Source organism: Pecten maximus, chromosome 4 (genome assembly GCF_902652985.1).
Source record: "Pecten maximus chromosome 4, xPecMax1.1, whole genome shotgun sequence".
Classification (NCBI taxonomy): Eukaryota; Metazoa; Mollusca; class Bivalvia; order Pectinida; family Pectinidae; genus Pecten; species Pecten maximus.
In genome coordinates, this window is record NC_047018.1 from 143,209 (window position 1) to 163,015 (window position 19,807).

At 34.3% G+C, this 19,807-nt stretch overlaps 1 protein-coding gene across 3 annotated transcripts in view; it reads right to left on the reverse strand.

Annotated features, from left to right (window-relative positions):
* The window catches only part of LOC117324893 (tyrosine-protein kinase SYK-like), a 54,915-nt gene that overhangs the window by 33,022 nt on the left and 2,086 nt on the right, over window positions 1-19,807 (reverse strand). For all 3 annotated transcript variants that reach the window (XR_004532078.1, XM_033880722.1, XM_033880721.1), the window contains exons 3-5: window positions 19,340-19,574; window positions 18,576-18,736; window positions 2,894-3,032 (exon numbers count right to left, since the gene is read on the reverse strand). Coding sequence is in view for 2 of the 3 variants with exons in the window: in XM_033880722.1 (XP_033736613.1) it covers window positions 2,894-3,032; window positions 18,576-18,736; window positions 19,340-19,574 (535 nt within the window). In the remaining variant the exon portion in view is untranslated. The remainder of the gene's footprint in view (window positions 1-2,893; window positions 3,033-18,575; window positions 18,737-19,339; window positions 19,575-19,807) is intronic.

Consider the following 19,807-nt stretch of genomic DNA (forward strand, 5'->3'; position numbering starts at 1 on the left):
AAGGATTTATTACTGTATTAGTAAACTGTATAGAAAACAGATCAACTAGAATTCAGTAGAAAGGATTTATTACTGTATTAGTAAACTGTATAGAAAACAGATCAACCAGAATTCAGTAGAAAGGATTTATTACTGTATTAGTAAACTGTATAGAAAACAGATCAACCAGAATTCAGTAGAAAGGATTTATTAATGTATTAGTAAACTGTGTAGAAAACAGATCAACCAGAATTCAGTAGAAAGGATTTATTAATGTATTAGTAAACTGTATAGAAAACAGATCAACCAGAATTCAGTAGGAAGGATTTATTACTGTATTAGTAAACTGTATAGAAAACAGATCAACTAGAATTCAGTAGAAAGGATTTATTACTGTATTAGTAAACCTGTATAGAAAACAGATCAACCAGAATTCAGTAGGAAGGATTTATTACTGTATTAGTAAACTGTATAGAAAACAGATCAACTAGAATTCAGTAGAAAGGATTTATTACTGTATTAGTAAACTGTATAGAAAACAGATCAACTAGAATTCAGGCGAAAGGATTTATTAATGTATTAGTAAACTGTGTAGAAAACAGATCAACTAGAATTCAGTAAAAAGGATTTATTACTGTATTAGTAAACTGTATAGAAAACAGATCAACTAGAATCCAGGCGAAAGGATTTATTACTGTATTAGTAAACTGTAGAAAACAGATCAACTAGAATCCAGGCGAAAGGATTTATTACTGTATTAGTAAACTGTGTAGAAAACAGATCAACTAGAATCCAGGCGAAAGGATTTATTACTGTATTAGTAAACCTGTATAGAAAACAGATCAACCAGAATTCAGTAGAAAGGATTTATTAATGTATTAGTAAACTGTATAGAAAACAGATCAACCAGAATTCAGTAGAAAGGATTTATTAATGTATTAGTAAACTGTATAGAAAACAGATCAACCAGAATTCAGTAGAAAGGATTTATTACTGTATTAGTAAACCTTGTAGAAAACAGATCAACCAGAATCCAGGCGAAAGGATTTATTACTGTATTAGTAAACTGTGTAGAAAACAGATCAACCAGAATTCAGTAGAAAGGATTTATTACTGTATTAGTAAACTGTATAGAAAACAGATCAACCAGAATTCAGTAGAAAGGATTTATTACTGTATTAGTAAACTGTGTAGAAAACAGATCAACCAGAATTCAGTAAAAAGGATTTATTACTGTATTAGAAAACTGCATAGAAAACAGATCAACCAGAATTCAGTAGAAAGGATTTATTACTGTATTAGTAAACTGTGTAGAAAACAGATCAACCAGAATTCAGTAAAAAGGATTTATTACTGTATTAGAAAACTGCATAGAAAACAGATCAACCAGAATTCAGTAGAAAGGATTTATTACTGTATTAGAAAACTGCGTAGAAAACAGATCAACCAGAATTCAGTAGAAAGGATTTATTACTGTATTAGTAAACTGTATAGAAAACAGATCAACCAGAATTCAGGCGAAAGGATTTATTACTGTATTAGTAAACTGTATAGAAAACAGATCAACCAGAATTCAGTAGAAAGGATTTATTACTGTATTAGTAAACTGTATAGAAAACAGATCAACCAGAATTCAAGCGAAAGGATTTATTACTGTATTAGTAAACTGTATAGAAAACAGATCAACTAGAATCCAGGCGAAAGGATTCATTACTGTATTAGTAAACTGTGTAGAAAACAGATCAACCAGAATTCAGTAGAAAGGATTTATTACTGTTTTAGTCAACTGTATAGAAAACAGATCAACCAGAATTCAGTAGAAAGGATTTATTAATGTATTAGTAAACTGTATAGAAAACAGATCAACCAGAATTCAGTAGAAAGGATTTATTACTGTATTAGTAAACTGTGTAGAAAACAGATCAACCAGAATTCAGTAGAAAGGATTTATTACTGTATTAGTAAACTGTATAGAAAACAGATCAACCAGAATTCAAGCGAAAGGATTTATTACTGTATTAGTAAACTGTGTAGAAAACAGATCAACCAGAATTCAGTAGAAAGGATTTATTACTGTATTAGTAAACTGTATAGAAAACAGATCAACCAGAATTCAAGCGAAAGGATTTATTACTGTATTAGTAAACTGTGTAGAAAACAGATCAACCAGAATTCAGTAGAAAGGATTTATTACTGTATTAGTAAACTGTATAGAAAACAGATCAACCAGAATTGAAGCGAAAGGATTTATTACTGTATTAGTAAACCGTGTAGAAAACAGATCAACCAGAATTCAGTAGAAAGGATTTATTACTGTATTAGAAAACTGTGTAGAAAACAAATCAACCAGAATTCAGTAGAAAGGATTTATTACTGTATTAGTAAACTGTATAGAAAACAGATCAACCAGAATTCAGTAGAAAGGATTTATTACTGTATTAGTAAACTGTGTAGAAAACAGATCAACCAGAATTCAGGCGAAAGGATTTATTAATGTATTAGTAAACTGTATAGAAAACAGATCAACCAGAATTCAGTAGAAAGGATTTATTACTGTATTAGTAAACTGTATAGAAAACAGATCAACCAGAATTCAGTAGAAAGGATTTGATCCCTCCAACTTACACAAAACCAGCACTTTCTGTATAAAGTTTGATGAACGCATGGGAATTCAAAAAATATGAAAATCCTTTGTTGGACAATTAACTTACGGAATAATGTTGCATGAAATAATTTTAAATAAATAGTTCTCAACTAGCTCCACTGGACCTAAACCTTGCAAGGGTACATTATGCAAACCATACACTTAGAAAATTCAAATGTCTTGAGGTTTACAAAATTTGCCGCTACGTATACAAGAGCCAAAAGAAATGCAGCAAATGCTCACCACAATTTTCAGAATTATGGTACTTACCATGAGAAGACAATCAAACTTGGGTCCCTCAGGAATTCCAAGCTTATCATCTGTCTGTTTCTGTATGATATAGTGCCGTGGTTCATTCATATACATGAGGGTTAAGGCAAAAGACTTCTTGTCATCACGCAAACGAACCCTGAGGAATACAATTTACATACCAGGTAATCCTAATATGGCAGTTAAAAAATTAAGGTTTCTTGATCCTAAATGAACCTGACAACATGCCAACATAATACATCAGACCTCTAACCCAGATATATATTACTGACAACATGTCAACATAATACATCAGACCTCTAACCCAGATATATATTACTGACATGTCAGAATACATCAGACCTCTAACCCAGATATATATTACTGACAACATGTCAACAGAGTACATCAGACCTCTATCCCAGATATATATTACTGACATGTCAACAGAGTACATCAGACCTCTAACCCAGATATATATTACTGACAACATGTCAACAGAATACATCAGACCTCTAACCCACATATATATTACTGACAACATGTCAACAGAGTACATCAGACCTCTAACCCAGATATATATTACTGACAACATGTCAACAGAATACATCAGACCTCTAACCCAGATATATATTACTGACAACATGTCAACAGAATACATCAGACCTCTAACCCAGATATATATAACTGACAACATGTCAACAGAATACATCAGACCTCTAACCCAGATATATATTACTGACGTGTCAACAGAATACATCAGACCTCTAACCCAGATATATATTACTGACAACATGTCAACAGAATACATCAGACCTCTCACTCAGATATATATTACTGACAACATGTCAACAGAAAACATCAGACCTCTAACCCACATATATATTACTGACAACTTGTCAACAGAATACACAAGACCTCTAACCCAGATATATATTACTGACAACATGTCAACAGAATACATCAGACCTCTAACTCAGATATATATTACTGACATGTCAACAGAATACATCAGACCTCTAACCCAGATATATATTACTGACAACATGTCCACAGAATACATCAGACCTCTAACCCAGATATATATTACTGACATGTCAACAAAGTACATCAGACCTCTAACCCAGATATATATTACTGACAGCATGTCAACAGAAAACATCAGACCTCTAACCCAGATATATATTACTGACAACATGTCAACAGAATACATCAAACCTCTAACCCAGATATATATTACTGACAACATGTCAACAGAATACATCAAACCTCTAACCCAGATATATATTACTGACAACATGTCAACAGAGTACACCAGACCTTTAACCCAGATATATAGATATATATTACTGACATGTCAGAATACATCAGACCTCTAACCCAGATATATATTACTGACAACATGTCAACAGAATACATCAGACATCTAACCCAGATATATATTACTGACAACATGTCAACATAATACATCAGACCTCTAACCTAGATATATATTACTGACAACATGTCAACAGAATACATCAGACCTCTAACCCAGATATATATTACTGACAACATGTCAACAGAATACATCAGACCTCTAACCCACATATATATTACTGACAACATGACAACAGAATACATCAGACCTCTAACCCAGATATATATTACTGACAACATGTCAACAGAATACATCAGACCTCTAACCTAGATATATATTACTGACAACATGTCAACAGAATGCATTAGACCTCTAACCCAGATATATATTACTGACATGTCAACAAAGTACATCAGACCTCTAACCCAGATATATATTACTGACAGCATGTCAACAGAAAACATCAGACCTCTAACCCAGATATATATTACTGACAACATGTCAACAGAATACATCAAACCTCTAACCCAGATATATATTACTGACAACATGTCAACAGAATACATCAAACCTCTAACCCAGATATATATTACTGACAACATGTCAACAGAGTACACCAGACCTCTAACCCAGATATATATTACTGACATGTCAGAATACATCAGACCTCTAACCCAGATATATATTACTGACAACATGTCAACAGAATACATCAGACATCTAACCCAGATATATATTACTGACAACATGTCAACATAATACATCAGACCTCTAACCTAGATATATATTACTGACAACATGTCAACAGAATACATCAGACCTCTAACCCAGATATATATTACTGACAACATGTCAACAGAATACATCAGACCTCTAACCCACATATATATTACTGACAACATGACAACAGAATACATCAGACCTCTAACCCAGATATATATTACTGACAACATGTCAACAGAATACATCAGACCTCTAACCTAGATATATATTACTGACAACATGTCAACAGAATGCATTAGACCTCTAACCCAGATATATATTACTGACATGTCAACATAATACATCAGACCTCTAACCTAGATATATATTACTGACAACATGTCAACAGAATACATCAGACCTCTAACCCAGATATATATTACTGACAACATGTCAACAGAAAACATCAGACCTCTAACCCAGATATATATTACTGCCAACATGCCAACAGAATACATCAAACCTCTAACCCAGATATATATTACTGACAACATGTCAACAGAATACATCAGACCTCTAACCCAGATATATATTACTGACAACATGTCAACAGAATACATCAAACCTCTAACCCAGATATATATTACTGACAACATGTCAACAGAGTACATCAGACCTCTAACCCAGATATATATTACTGACAACATGTCAACAGAGTACATCAGACCTCTAACCCAGATATATATTACTGACAACATGTCAACAGAATACATCAGACCTCTAACCCAGATATATATTACTGACATGTCAGAATACATCAGACCTCTAACCCAGATATATATTACTGACAACATGTCAACAGAGTACATCAGACCTCTATCCCAGATATATATTACTGACATGTCAACAGAGTACATCATACCTCTAACCCAGATATATATTACTGACAACATGTCAACATACTACATCAGACCTCTAACCTACATATATATTACTGACAACATGTCAACAGAGTACATCAGACCTCTAACCCAGATATATATTACTGACAACATGTCAACAGAATACATCAGACCTCTAACCCAGATATATATTACTGACAACATGTCAACAGAATACATCAGACCTCTAACCCAGATATATATTACTGACAACTTGTCAAGAGAATACATCAGACCTCTAACTCAGATATATATTACTGACATGTCAACAGAATACATCAGACCTCTAACCCAGATATATATTACTGACAACATGTCAACAGAACACATCAGACCTCTAACCCACATATATATTACTGACAATATGTCAACAGAATACATCAGACCTCTATCCCACATATATATTACTGACAATATGTCAACAGAATACATCAAACCTCTAACCCAGATATATATTACTGACATGTCAACAGAATACATCAGACCTCTAACCCAGATATATATTACTGACAACATGTCAACAGAATACATCAGACCTCTAACCCAGATATATATTACTGACAACATGTCAACAGAATACACCAAACCTCTAACCCAGATATATATTACTGACAACATGTCAACAGAATACATCAGACCTCTATCCCACATATATATTACTGACAATATGTCAACAGAATACATCAGACCTCTAACCCAGATATATATTACTGACAACATGTCAACATACTACATCAGACCTCTAACCTACATATATATTACTGACAACATGTCAACAGAATACATAAGACCTCTAACCCAGATATATATTACTGACATGTCAGAATACATAAGACCTCTAACCCAGATATATATTACTGACAACATGTCAAAAGAATACATCAGACCTCTAACCCAGATATATATTACTGACATGTCAACATAATACATCAGACCTCTAACCCAGATATATATTACTGACAACATGTCAACAGAATACATCAGACCTCTAACCCAGATATATATTACTGACAACATGACAACAGAATACATCAGACCTCTAACCCAGATATATATTACTGACATGTCAACATAATACATCAGACCTCTAACCTAGATATATATTACTGACAACATGTCAACAGAATACATCAGACCTCTAACCCAGATATATATTACTGACAACATGTCAACAGAAAACATCAGACCTCTAACCCAGATATATATTACTGCCAACATGCCAACAGAATACATCAAACCTCTAACCCAGATATATATTACTGACAACATGTCAACAGAATACATCAGACCTCTAACCCAGATATATATTACTGACAACATGTCAACAGAATACATCAAACCTCTAACCCAGATATATATTACTGACAACATGTCAACAGAGTACATCAGACCTCTAACCCAGATATATATTACTGACAACATGTCAACAGAGTACATCAGACCTCTAACCCAGATATATATTACTGACAACATGTCAACAGAATACATCAGACCTCTAACCCAGATATATATTACTGACATGTCAGAATACATCAGACCTCTAACCCAGATATATATTACTGACAACATGTCAACAGAGTACATCAGACCTCTATCCCAGATATATATTACTGACATGTCAACAGAGTACATCATACCTCTAACCCAGATATATATTACTGACAACATGTCAACATACTACATCAGACCTCTAACCCACATATATATTACTGACAACATGTCAACAGAGTACATCAGACCTCTAACCCAGATATATATTACTGACAACATGTCAACAGAATACATCAGACCTCTAACCCAGATATATATTACTGACATGTCAACAGAATACATCAAACCTCTAACCCAGATATATATTACTGACAACATGTCAACAGAATACATCAGACCTCTAACCCAGATATATATTACTGACAACATGTCAACAGAATACATCAGACCTCTAACCCAGATATATATTACTGACAACATGTCAACAGAATACATCAGACCTCTAACCCAGATATATATTACTGACAACTTGTCAAGAGAATACATCAGACCTCTAACTCAGATATATATTACTGACATGTCAACAGAATACATCAGACCTCTAACCCAGATATATATTACTGACAACATGTCAACAGAACACATCAGACCTCTAACCCACATATATATTACTGACAATATGTCAACAGAATACATCAGACCTCTATCCCACATATATATTACTGACAATATGTCAACAGAATACATCAAACCTCTAACCCAGATATATATTACTGACATGTCAACAGAATACATCAGACCTCTAACCCAGATATATATTACTGACAACATGTCAACAGAATACATCAGACCTCTAACCCAGATATATATTACTGACAACATGTCAACAGAATACATCAGACCTCTAACCCAGATATATATTACTGACAACATGTCAACATAATACATCAGACCTCTAACCCAGATATATATTACTGACATGTCAGAATACATAAGACCTCTAACCCAGATATATATTACTGACAACATGTCAACAGAATACATCAGACCTCTAACCCAGATATATATTACTGACAACATGACAACAGAATACATCAGACCTCTAACCCAGATATATATTACTGACAACATGTCAACAGAATACATCAGACCTCTAACCTAGATATATATTACTGACAACATGTCAACAGAATGCATTAGACCTCTAACCCAGATATATATTACTGACATGTCAACATAATACATCAGACCTCTAACCTAGATATATATTACTGACAACATGTCAACAGAATACATCAGACCTCTAACCCAGATATATATTACTGACAACATGTCAACAGAGTACATCAGACCTCTAACCCAGATATATATTACTGACAACATGTCAACAGAATACATCAGACATCTAACCCAGATATATATTACTGACATGTCAGAATACATCAGACCTCTAACCCAGATATATGTTACTGACAACATGTCAACAGAATACATCAGACCTCTAACCTAGATATATATTACTGACAACATGTCAACAGAATACACCAGACCTCTAACCCAGATATATATTACTGACAACATGTCAACAGAATACATCAGACCTCTAACCCAGATATATATTACTGACATGTCAACAGAATACATCAAACCTCTAACCCAGATATATATTACTGACAACATGTCAACAGAATACATCAGACCTCTAACCCAGATATATATTACTGACAACATGTCAACAGAGTACATCAGACCTCTATCCCAGATATATATTACTGACATGTCAACAGAGTACATCATACCTCTAACCCAGATATATATTACTGACAACATGTCAACAGAATACATCAGACCTCTAACCCACATATATATTACTGACAACATGTCAACAGAGTACATCAGACCTCTAACCCAGATATATATTACTGACAACATGTCAACAGAATACATCAGACCTCTAACCCAGATATATATTACTGACAACATGTCAACAGAATACATCAGACCTCTAACCCAGATATATATTACTGACAACATGTCAACAGAATACATCAGACCTCTAACCCAGATATATATTACTGACAACATGTCAACAGAATACATCAGACCTCTAACCCAGATATATATTACTGACAACATGTCAACAGAATACACAAGACCTCTAACCCAGATATATATTACTGACAACATGTCAACAGAATACATCAGACCTCTAACCCAGATATATATTACTGACAATATGTCAACAGAATACATCAGACCTCTATCCCAGATATATATTACTGACAATATGTCAACAGAATACATCAGACCTCTAACCCAGATATATTTACTGACAATGTCAACAGAATACATCAGACCTCTAACCCAGATATATATTACTGACAACATGTCAACAGAATACATCAGACCTCTAACCCAGATATATATTACTGACAACATGTCAACAGAATACATCAGACCTCTAACCCAGATATATATTACTGACAACATGTCAACAGAATACATCAGACCTCTACCCAGATATATATTACTGACAACATGTCAACAGAATACATCAGACCTCTAACCCAGATATATATTACTGACAACATGTCAACAGAATACATTAGACCTCTAACCCAGATATATATTACTGACACATGTCAACAGAATATATCAGACCTCTAACCTAGATATATATTACTGACAACATGTCAACAGAATACATCAGACCTCTAACCCAGATATATATTACTGACAACATGTCAACAGAATACATCAGACCTCTAACCCAGATATATATTACTGACAACATGTCAACAGAATACATCAGACCTCTAACCCAGATATATATTACTGACAACATGTCCAACAGAATACATCAAACCTCTAACCCAGATATATATTACTGACAACATGTCAACAGAATACATCAGACCTCTAACCCAGATATATATTACTGACAACATGTCAACAGAATACATCAGACCTCTAACCCAGATATATATTACTGACAACATGTCAACAGAGTACATCAGACCTCTAACCCAGATATATATTACTGACAACATGTCAACAGAATACATCAGACCTCTAACCCAGATATATATTACTGACATGTCAACAGAATACATCAGACCTCTAACCCAGATATATATTACTGACAACATGTCAACAGAATACATCAGACCTCTAACCCAGATATATATTACTGACAACATGTCAACAGAATACATCAGACCTCTAACCCAGATATATATTACTGACGTGTCAACAGAATACATCAGACCTCTAACCCAGATATATATTACTGACAACATGTCAACAGAATACATCAGACCTCTAACCTAGATATATATTACTGACAACATGTCAACAGAATACATCAGACCTCTAACCCAGATATATATTACTGACAACATGTCAACAGAGTACATCAGACCTCTAACCCAGATATATATTACTGACAACATGTCAACAGAATACATCAGACCTCTAACCCAGATATATATTACTGACAACATGTCAACATAATACATCAGACCTCTAACCCAGATATATATTACTGACAACATGTCAACAGACTACATCAGACCTCTAACCCAGATATATATTACTGACAACATGTCAACAGAATACATCAAACCTCTAACCCAGATATATATTACTGACAACATGTCAACAGAATACATCAGACCTCTAACCCAGATATATATTACTGACAACATGTCAACAGAATACATCAGACCTCTAACCCAGATATATATTACTGACAACATGTCAACAGAATACATCAGACCTCTAACCCAGATATATATTACTGACAACATGTCAACAGAATACATCAAACCTCTAACCCAGATATATATTACTGACAATGTGTCAACAGAATACATCAGACCTCTAACCCAGATATATATTACTGACAACATGTCAACAGAATACATCAGACCTCTAACCCAGATATATATTACTGACAACATGTCAACAGAATACATCAGACCTCTAACCCAGATATATATTACTGACAACATGTCAACAGAGTACATCAGACCTCTAACCCAGATATATATTACTGACAACATGTCAACAGAATACATTAGACCTCTAACCCAGATATATATTACTGACATGTCAACATAATACATCAGACCTCTAACCTAGATATATATTACTGACAACATGTCAACAGAATACATCAGACCTCTAACCCACATATATATTACTGACAACATGTCAACAGAAAACATCAGACCTCTAACCCAGATATATATTACTAACAACATGTCAACAGAATACATCAGACCTCTAACCCAGATATATATTACTGCCAACATGCCAACAGAATACATCAAACCTCTAACCCAGATATATATTACTGACAACATGTCAACAGAATACATCAGACCTCTAACCCAGATATATATTACTGACAACATGTCAACAGAATACATCAGACCTCTAACCCAGATATATATTACTGACAACATGTCAACAGAGTACATCAGACCTCTAACCCAGATATATATTACTGACATGTCAACAGAATACATCAGACCTCTAACCCAGATATATATTACTGACATGTCAACATAATACATCAGACCTCTAACCCAGATATATATTACTGACAACATGTCAACAGAATACATCAGACCTCTAACCCAGATATATATTACTGACAACATGTCAACAGAATACATCAGACCTCTAACCCAGATATATATTACTGACAATGTCAACAGAATACATCAGACCTCTAACCCAGATATATATTACTGACAACATGTCAACAGAATACATCAGACCTCTAACCCAGATATATATTACTGACAACATGTCAACAGAATACATCAGACCTCTAACCCAGATATATATTACTGACAACATGTCAACAGAATACATCAGACCTCTAACCCAGATATATATTACTGACAACATGTCAACATAATACATCAAACCTCTAACCCAGATATATATTACTGACAACATGTCAACAGAATACATCAGACCTCTAACCCAGATATATATTACTGACAACATGTCAACAGAATACATCAAGACCTCTAACCCAGATATATATTACTGACAACATGTCAACAGAATACATCAACCTCTAACCCAGATATATATTACTGACAACATGTCAACAGAATACATCAGACCTCTAACCCAGATATATATTACTGACATGTCAACAGAATACATCAGACCTCTAACCCAGATATATATTACTGACAACATGTCAACAGAATACATCAAACCTCTAACCCAGATATATATTACTGACATGTCAACAGAATACATCAGACCTCTAACCCAGATATATATTACTGACATGTCAACAGAATACATCAGACCTCTAACCCAGATATATATTACTGACAACATGTCAACAGAATACATCAGACCTCTAACCCAGATATATATTACTGACAACATGTCAACAGAGTACATCAGACCTCTAACCCTAGATATATATTACTGACAACATGTCAACAGAATACATTAGACCTCTAACCCAGATATATATTACTGACACATGTCAACATAATACATCAGACCTCTAACCCTAGATATATATTACTGACAACATGTCAACAGAATACATCAGACCTCTAACCCAGATATATATTACTGACATGTCAACAGAATACATCAGACCTCTAACTCAGATATATATTACTGACAACATGTCAACAGAATACATCAGACCTCTAACCCAGATATATATTACTGACAACATGTCAACAGAATACATCAGACCTCTAACCCAGATATATATTACTGACAACATGTCAACAGAATACATCAGACCTCTAACCCAGATATATATTACTGACAACATGTCAACAGAATACATCAGACCTCTAACCCAGATATATATTACTGACAACATGTCAACAGAATACATCAGACCTCTAACCCAGATATATATTACTGACAACATGTCAACAGAATACATCAGACCTCTAACCCAGATATATATTACTGACAACATGTCAACAGAATACATCAGACCTCTAACCCAGATATATATTACTGACAACATGTCAACAGAATACATCAGACCTCTAACCCAGATATATATTACTGACAACATGTCAACAGAATACATCAGACCTCTAACCCAGATATATATTACTGACAACATGTCAACAGAATACATCAGACCTCTAACCCAGATATATATTACTGACAACATGTCAACAGAATACATCAGACCTCTAACCCAGATATATATTACTGACAACATGTCAACAGAATACATCAGACCTCTAACCCAGATATATATTACTGACAACATGTCAACAGAATACATCAGACCTCTAACCCAGATATATATTACTGACAACATGTCAACAGAATACATCAGACCTCTAACCCAGATATATATTACTGACAACATGTCAACAGAATACATCAGACCTCTAACCCAGATATATATTACTGACAACATGTCAACAGAATACATCAGACCTCTAACCCAGATATATATTACTGACAACATGTCAACAGAATACATCAGACCTCTAACCCAGATATATATTACTGACAACATGTCAACAGAATACATCAGACCTCTAACCCAGATATATATTACTGACAACATGTCAACAGAATACATCAGACCTCTAACCCAGATATATATTACTGACAACATGTCAACAGAATACATCAGACCTCTAACCCAGATATATATTACTGACAACATGTCAACAGAATACATCAGACCTCTAACCCAGATATATATTACTGACAACATGTCAACAGAATACATCAGACCTCTAACCCAGATATATATTACTGACAACATGTCAACAGAATACATCAGACCTCTAACCCAGATATATATTACTGACAACATGTCAACAGAATACATCAGACCTCTAACCCACATATATATTACTGACAACATGTCAACAGAATACATCAGACCTCTAACCCAGATATATATTACTGACAACATGTCAACAGAATACATCAGACCTCTAACCCAGATATATATTACTGACAACATGTCAACAGAATACATCAGACCTCTAACCCAGATATATATTACTGACAACATGTCAACAGAATACATCAGACCTCTAACCCAGATATATTACTGACAACATGTCAACAGAATACATCAGACCTCTAACCCAGATATATATTACTGACAACATGTCAACAGAATACATCAGACCTCTAACCCAGATATATATTACTGACAACATGTCAACAGAATACATCAGACCTCTAACCCAGATATATATTACTGACAACATGTCAACAGAATACATCAGACCTCTAACCCAGATATATATTACTGACAACATGTCAACAGAATACATCAGACCTCTAACCCAGATATATATTACTGACAACATGTCAACAGAATACATCAGACCTCTAACCCAGATATATATTACTGACAACATGTCAACAGAATACATCAGACCTCTAACCCAGATATATATTACTGACAACATGTCAACAGAATACATCAGACCTCTAACCCAGATATATATTACTGACAACATGTCAACAGAATACATCAGACCTCTAACCCAGATATATATTACTGACAACATGTCAACAGAATACATCAGACCTCTAACCCAGATATATATTACTGACAACATGTCAACAGAATACATCAGACCTCTAACCCAGATATATATTACTGACAACATGTCAACAGAATACATCAAACCTCTAACCCAGATATATATTACTGACAACATGTCAACAGAATACATCAGACCTCTAACCCAGATATATATTACTGACAACATGTCAACAGAATACATCAGACCTCTAACCCAGATATATATTACTGACAACATGTCAACAGAATACATCAGACCTCTAACCCAGATATATATTACTGACAACATGTCAACAGAATACATCAGACCTCTAACCCAGATATATATTACTGACAACATGTCAACAGAATACATCAGACCTCTAACCCAGATATATATTACTGACATGTCAACAGAATACATCAGACCTCTAACCCAGATATATATTACTGACAACATGTCAACAGAATACATCAGACCTCTAACCCAGATATATATTACTGACAACATGTCAACAGAATACATCAGACCTCTAACCCAGATATATATTACTGACAACATGTCAACAGAGTACATCAGACCTCTAACCCAGATATATATTACTGACAACATGTCAACAGAATACATCAGACCTCTAACCCAGATATATATTACTGACAACATGTCAACATAATACATCAAACCTCTAACCCAGATATATATTACTGACAACATGTCAACATACTACATCAGACCTCTAACCCAGATATATATTACTGACAACATGTCAACAGAATACATCAAACCTCTAACCCAGATATATATTACTGACAACATGTCAACAGAATACATCAAACCTCTAACCCAGATATATATTACTGACAACATGTCAACAGAATACATCAGACCTCTAACCCAGATATATATTACTGACATGTCAACAGAATACATCAGACCTCTAACCCAGATATATATTACTGACAACATGTCAACAGAATACATCAAACCTCTAACCCAGATATATATTACTGACAATGTGTCAACAGAATACATCAGACCTCTAACCCAGATATATATTACTGACAACATGTCAACAGAATACATCAGACCTCTAACCCAGATATATATTACTGACAACATGTCAACAGAGTACATCAGACCTCTAACCTAGATATATATTACTGACAACATGTCAACAGAATACATTAGACCTCTAACCCAGATATATATTACTGACATGTCAACATAATACATCAGACCTCTAACCTAGATATATATTACTGACAACATGTCAACAGAATACATCAGACCTCTAACCCAGATATATATTACTGACAACATGTCAACAGAAAACATCAGACCTCTAACCCAGATATATATTACTGACAACATGTCAACAGAATACACCAGACCTCTAACCCAGATATATATTACTGACAACATGTCAACAGAATACATCAGACCTCTAACCCAGATATATATTACTGACAACATGTCAACAGAATACATCAGACCTCTAACCCAGATATATATTACTGACAACATGTCAACAGAATACATCAGACCTCTAACTCAGATATATATTACTGACAACATGTCAACAGAATACATCAGACCTCTAACCCAGATATATATTACTGACAACATGTCAACAGAATACATCAAACCTCTAACCCAGATATATATTACTGACAACATGTCAACAGAGTACATCAGACCTCTAACCCAGATATATATTACTGACATGTCAACAGAATACATCAGACCTCTAACCCAGATATATATTACTGACATGTCAGCATAATACATCAGACCTCTATCCCAGATATATATTACTGACAACATGTCAACAGAATACATCAAACCTCTAACCCAGATATATATTACTGACAACATGTCAACAGAATTAATCAGACCTCTAACCCAGATATATATTACTGACGTATCAACACAATACATCAGACCTCTAACCCAGATATATATTACTGACAACATGTCAACAGAATACATCAGACCTCTAACCCACATATATATTACTGACAACATGTCAACAGAATACATCAGACCTCTAACCTAGATATATATTACTGACAACATGTCAACAGAATACATCAAACCTCTAACCCAGATATATATTACTGACAACATGTCAACATACTACATCAGACCTCTAACCCAGATATATATTACTGACAACATGACAACAGAATACATCAAACCTCTAACCCAGATATATATTACTGACATGTCAACAGAATACATCAGACCTCTAACCCAGATATATATTACTGACAACATGTCAACATAATACATCAGACCTCTAACCCAGATATATATTACTGACATGTCAGAATACATCAGACCTCTAACCCAGATATATATTACTGACAACATGTCAACATAATACATCAAACCTCTAACCCAGATATATATAACTGACAACATGTCAACAGAATACATCAGACCTCTTACCCAGATATATATTACTGACAACATGTCAACAGAATACACCAGACCTCTAACCCAGATATATATTACTGACAACATGTCAACAGAATACATCAGACCTCTAACCCAGATATATATTACTGACAACTTGTCAACAGAATACACAAGACCTCTAACCCAGATATATATTACTGACAACATGTCAACAGAATACATCAGATCTCTAACCCAGATATATATTACTGACAACGTGTCAACAGAACACATCAGACCTCTTACCCACATATATATTACTGACAATATGTCAACAGAATACATCAGACCTCTAACCCAGATATATATTACTGACATGTCAACAGAATACATCAAACCTCAAACCCAGATATATATTACTGACATGTCAACAGAATACATCAGACCTCTAACCCTGATATATATTACTGACAACATGTCAACAGAATACATCAGACCTCTAACCCAGATATATATTACTGACAACATGTCAACAGAATACACCAGACCTCTAACCCAGATATATATTACTGACATGTCAGAATACATCAGACCTCTAACCCAGATATATATTACTGACAACATGTCAACAGAATACATCAGACCTCTAACCCAGATATATATTACTGACATGTCATAGAATACATCAGACCTCTAACCTAGATATATATTACTGACAACATGTCAACAGAATACATCAGACCTCTAACCCAGATATATATTACTGACATGTCAACAGAGTACATCAGACCTCTAACCCAGATATATATTACTGACAACATGTCAACATAATACATCAGACCTCTAACCCAGATATATATTACTGACAACATGTCAACAGAATACATCAGACCTCTAACCCAGATATATATTACTGACAACATGTCAACAGAGTACATCAGACCTCTAACCCAGATATATATTACTGACAACATGTCAACAGAATACATCAGACCTCTATCCCAGTGTTTCTGGGTGTTGAATAGGATTGAAAACTATTAATGTTACAACAACTTAATCACTATTGGCTTTTACATTGATAATTATGATATTAATATCCATGCTTTGACAAAACATTTTCTGATGGATACGACCTTTGGTAGGGAACATTGTTTGTAGGTTCCCTGAGGATTTTTTTTAACACTAGAGTTCAGTACCACTAACATGATAATCTTATTTTAATCAAGTACTTTAATTATGGACCAATAGCTTACAAAAACTTTCCATTCTGACGATCTGGGTCCCTTTCTAGACGTTGGAGGGCTTCATCTCGTGAAACTTTATTGTGAAACCATGGCTGTTTTTGGTGTAAGTCCATGGCTACTTTTAATATAAGGTGCTGCCGCTGGGCTCCAAAAATGGATTCTGGTTTTATCTGAAAGAAATACAGATTCGATCATAGTGATAATTTATTTGTTTGCAGTCTGGTTTAAAAGTAACTTATTAATAATTTCAATAAGATTCAAAATTATTTCTTAAAAATGAAAACATCTTAATATTAGGTAGGGAACACAAATTGAAATGATATCAACAATTTATGATTATTGAAATGTATTCGAAGTAAATCCTTATGAAATATATTCTAATCATACAATGTAATTTCATATCCGAAATAATGCAAGCAAACAATGAGTAAGTTTTATACATAAAGAGATAATTATAAACAAACTGAATCCTGACATTATCACTAAGATGCATTTCAGTATGTCCATTGTACACTTTAGTAAGAGTACATATACAGATGTATCACTGTACGTGTACACAGTAAGTATGTCAGTGGTGGCCGGTCAGCCAGGTGATGGACACCACACCACGGCATTAGCTGATTTGACCTTTGGACAATTAGCATCAAAACATTAATTGCGCTAGTCTGTAAAGACAAATTTACATCTAATTTTACATAGCTTAATTATGAAAACAATTAAAAATATTTTGTTGGGAAACTAAAAACTAAATTGTGAACAGGATAAAAGTTTACTTTTTCTTTCTCTGCTTTTGTCAATAAGGCATTCTCAAGGTCAACATAGGTCATTCCACGAAAGGCTATGGGGGACTGGCCTGGGAGCCGGTTACAGGGATGTGTAGGGATGGTGATGAAGCCATCAATTTCAACACTGTGATGCTGGATCAATTCTACAGGACCGATGCATGGACGACCTTGACCAATACGATACTGACCATCATGCTGCTTCTCTATAGCGTAATGGTGGATGCTGCAAAGCAAAGGGTATAACTACATGCAGTTTCATGCAAGGAATAAGATTGGATCTGGATAGCTAATTAAACTCTACAATCAGATAATAATTACATGTACAATGTGCTCTACACTGTTATTGTTTTCAATGGTAAGGAAGGATAACTGTAAGCTAATCAAAATAAACTTTCTGAAATATATCAATAACAAATTTCAACTCCCAAAATAAAAGATGGGTACCTGTGGACCATT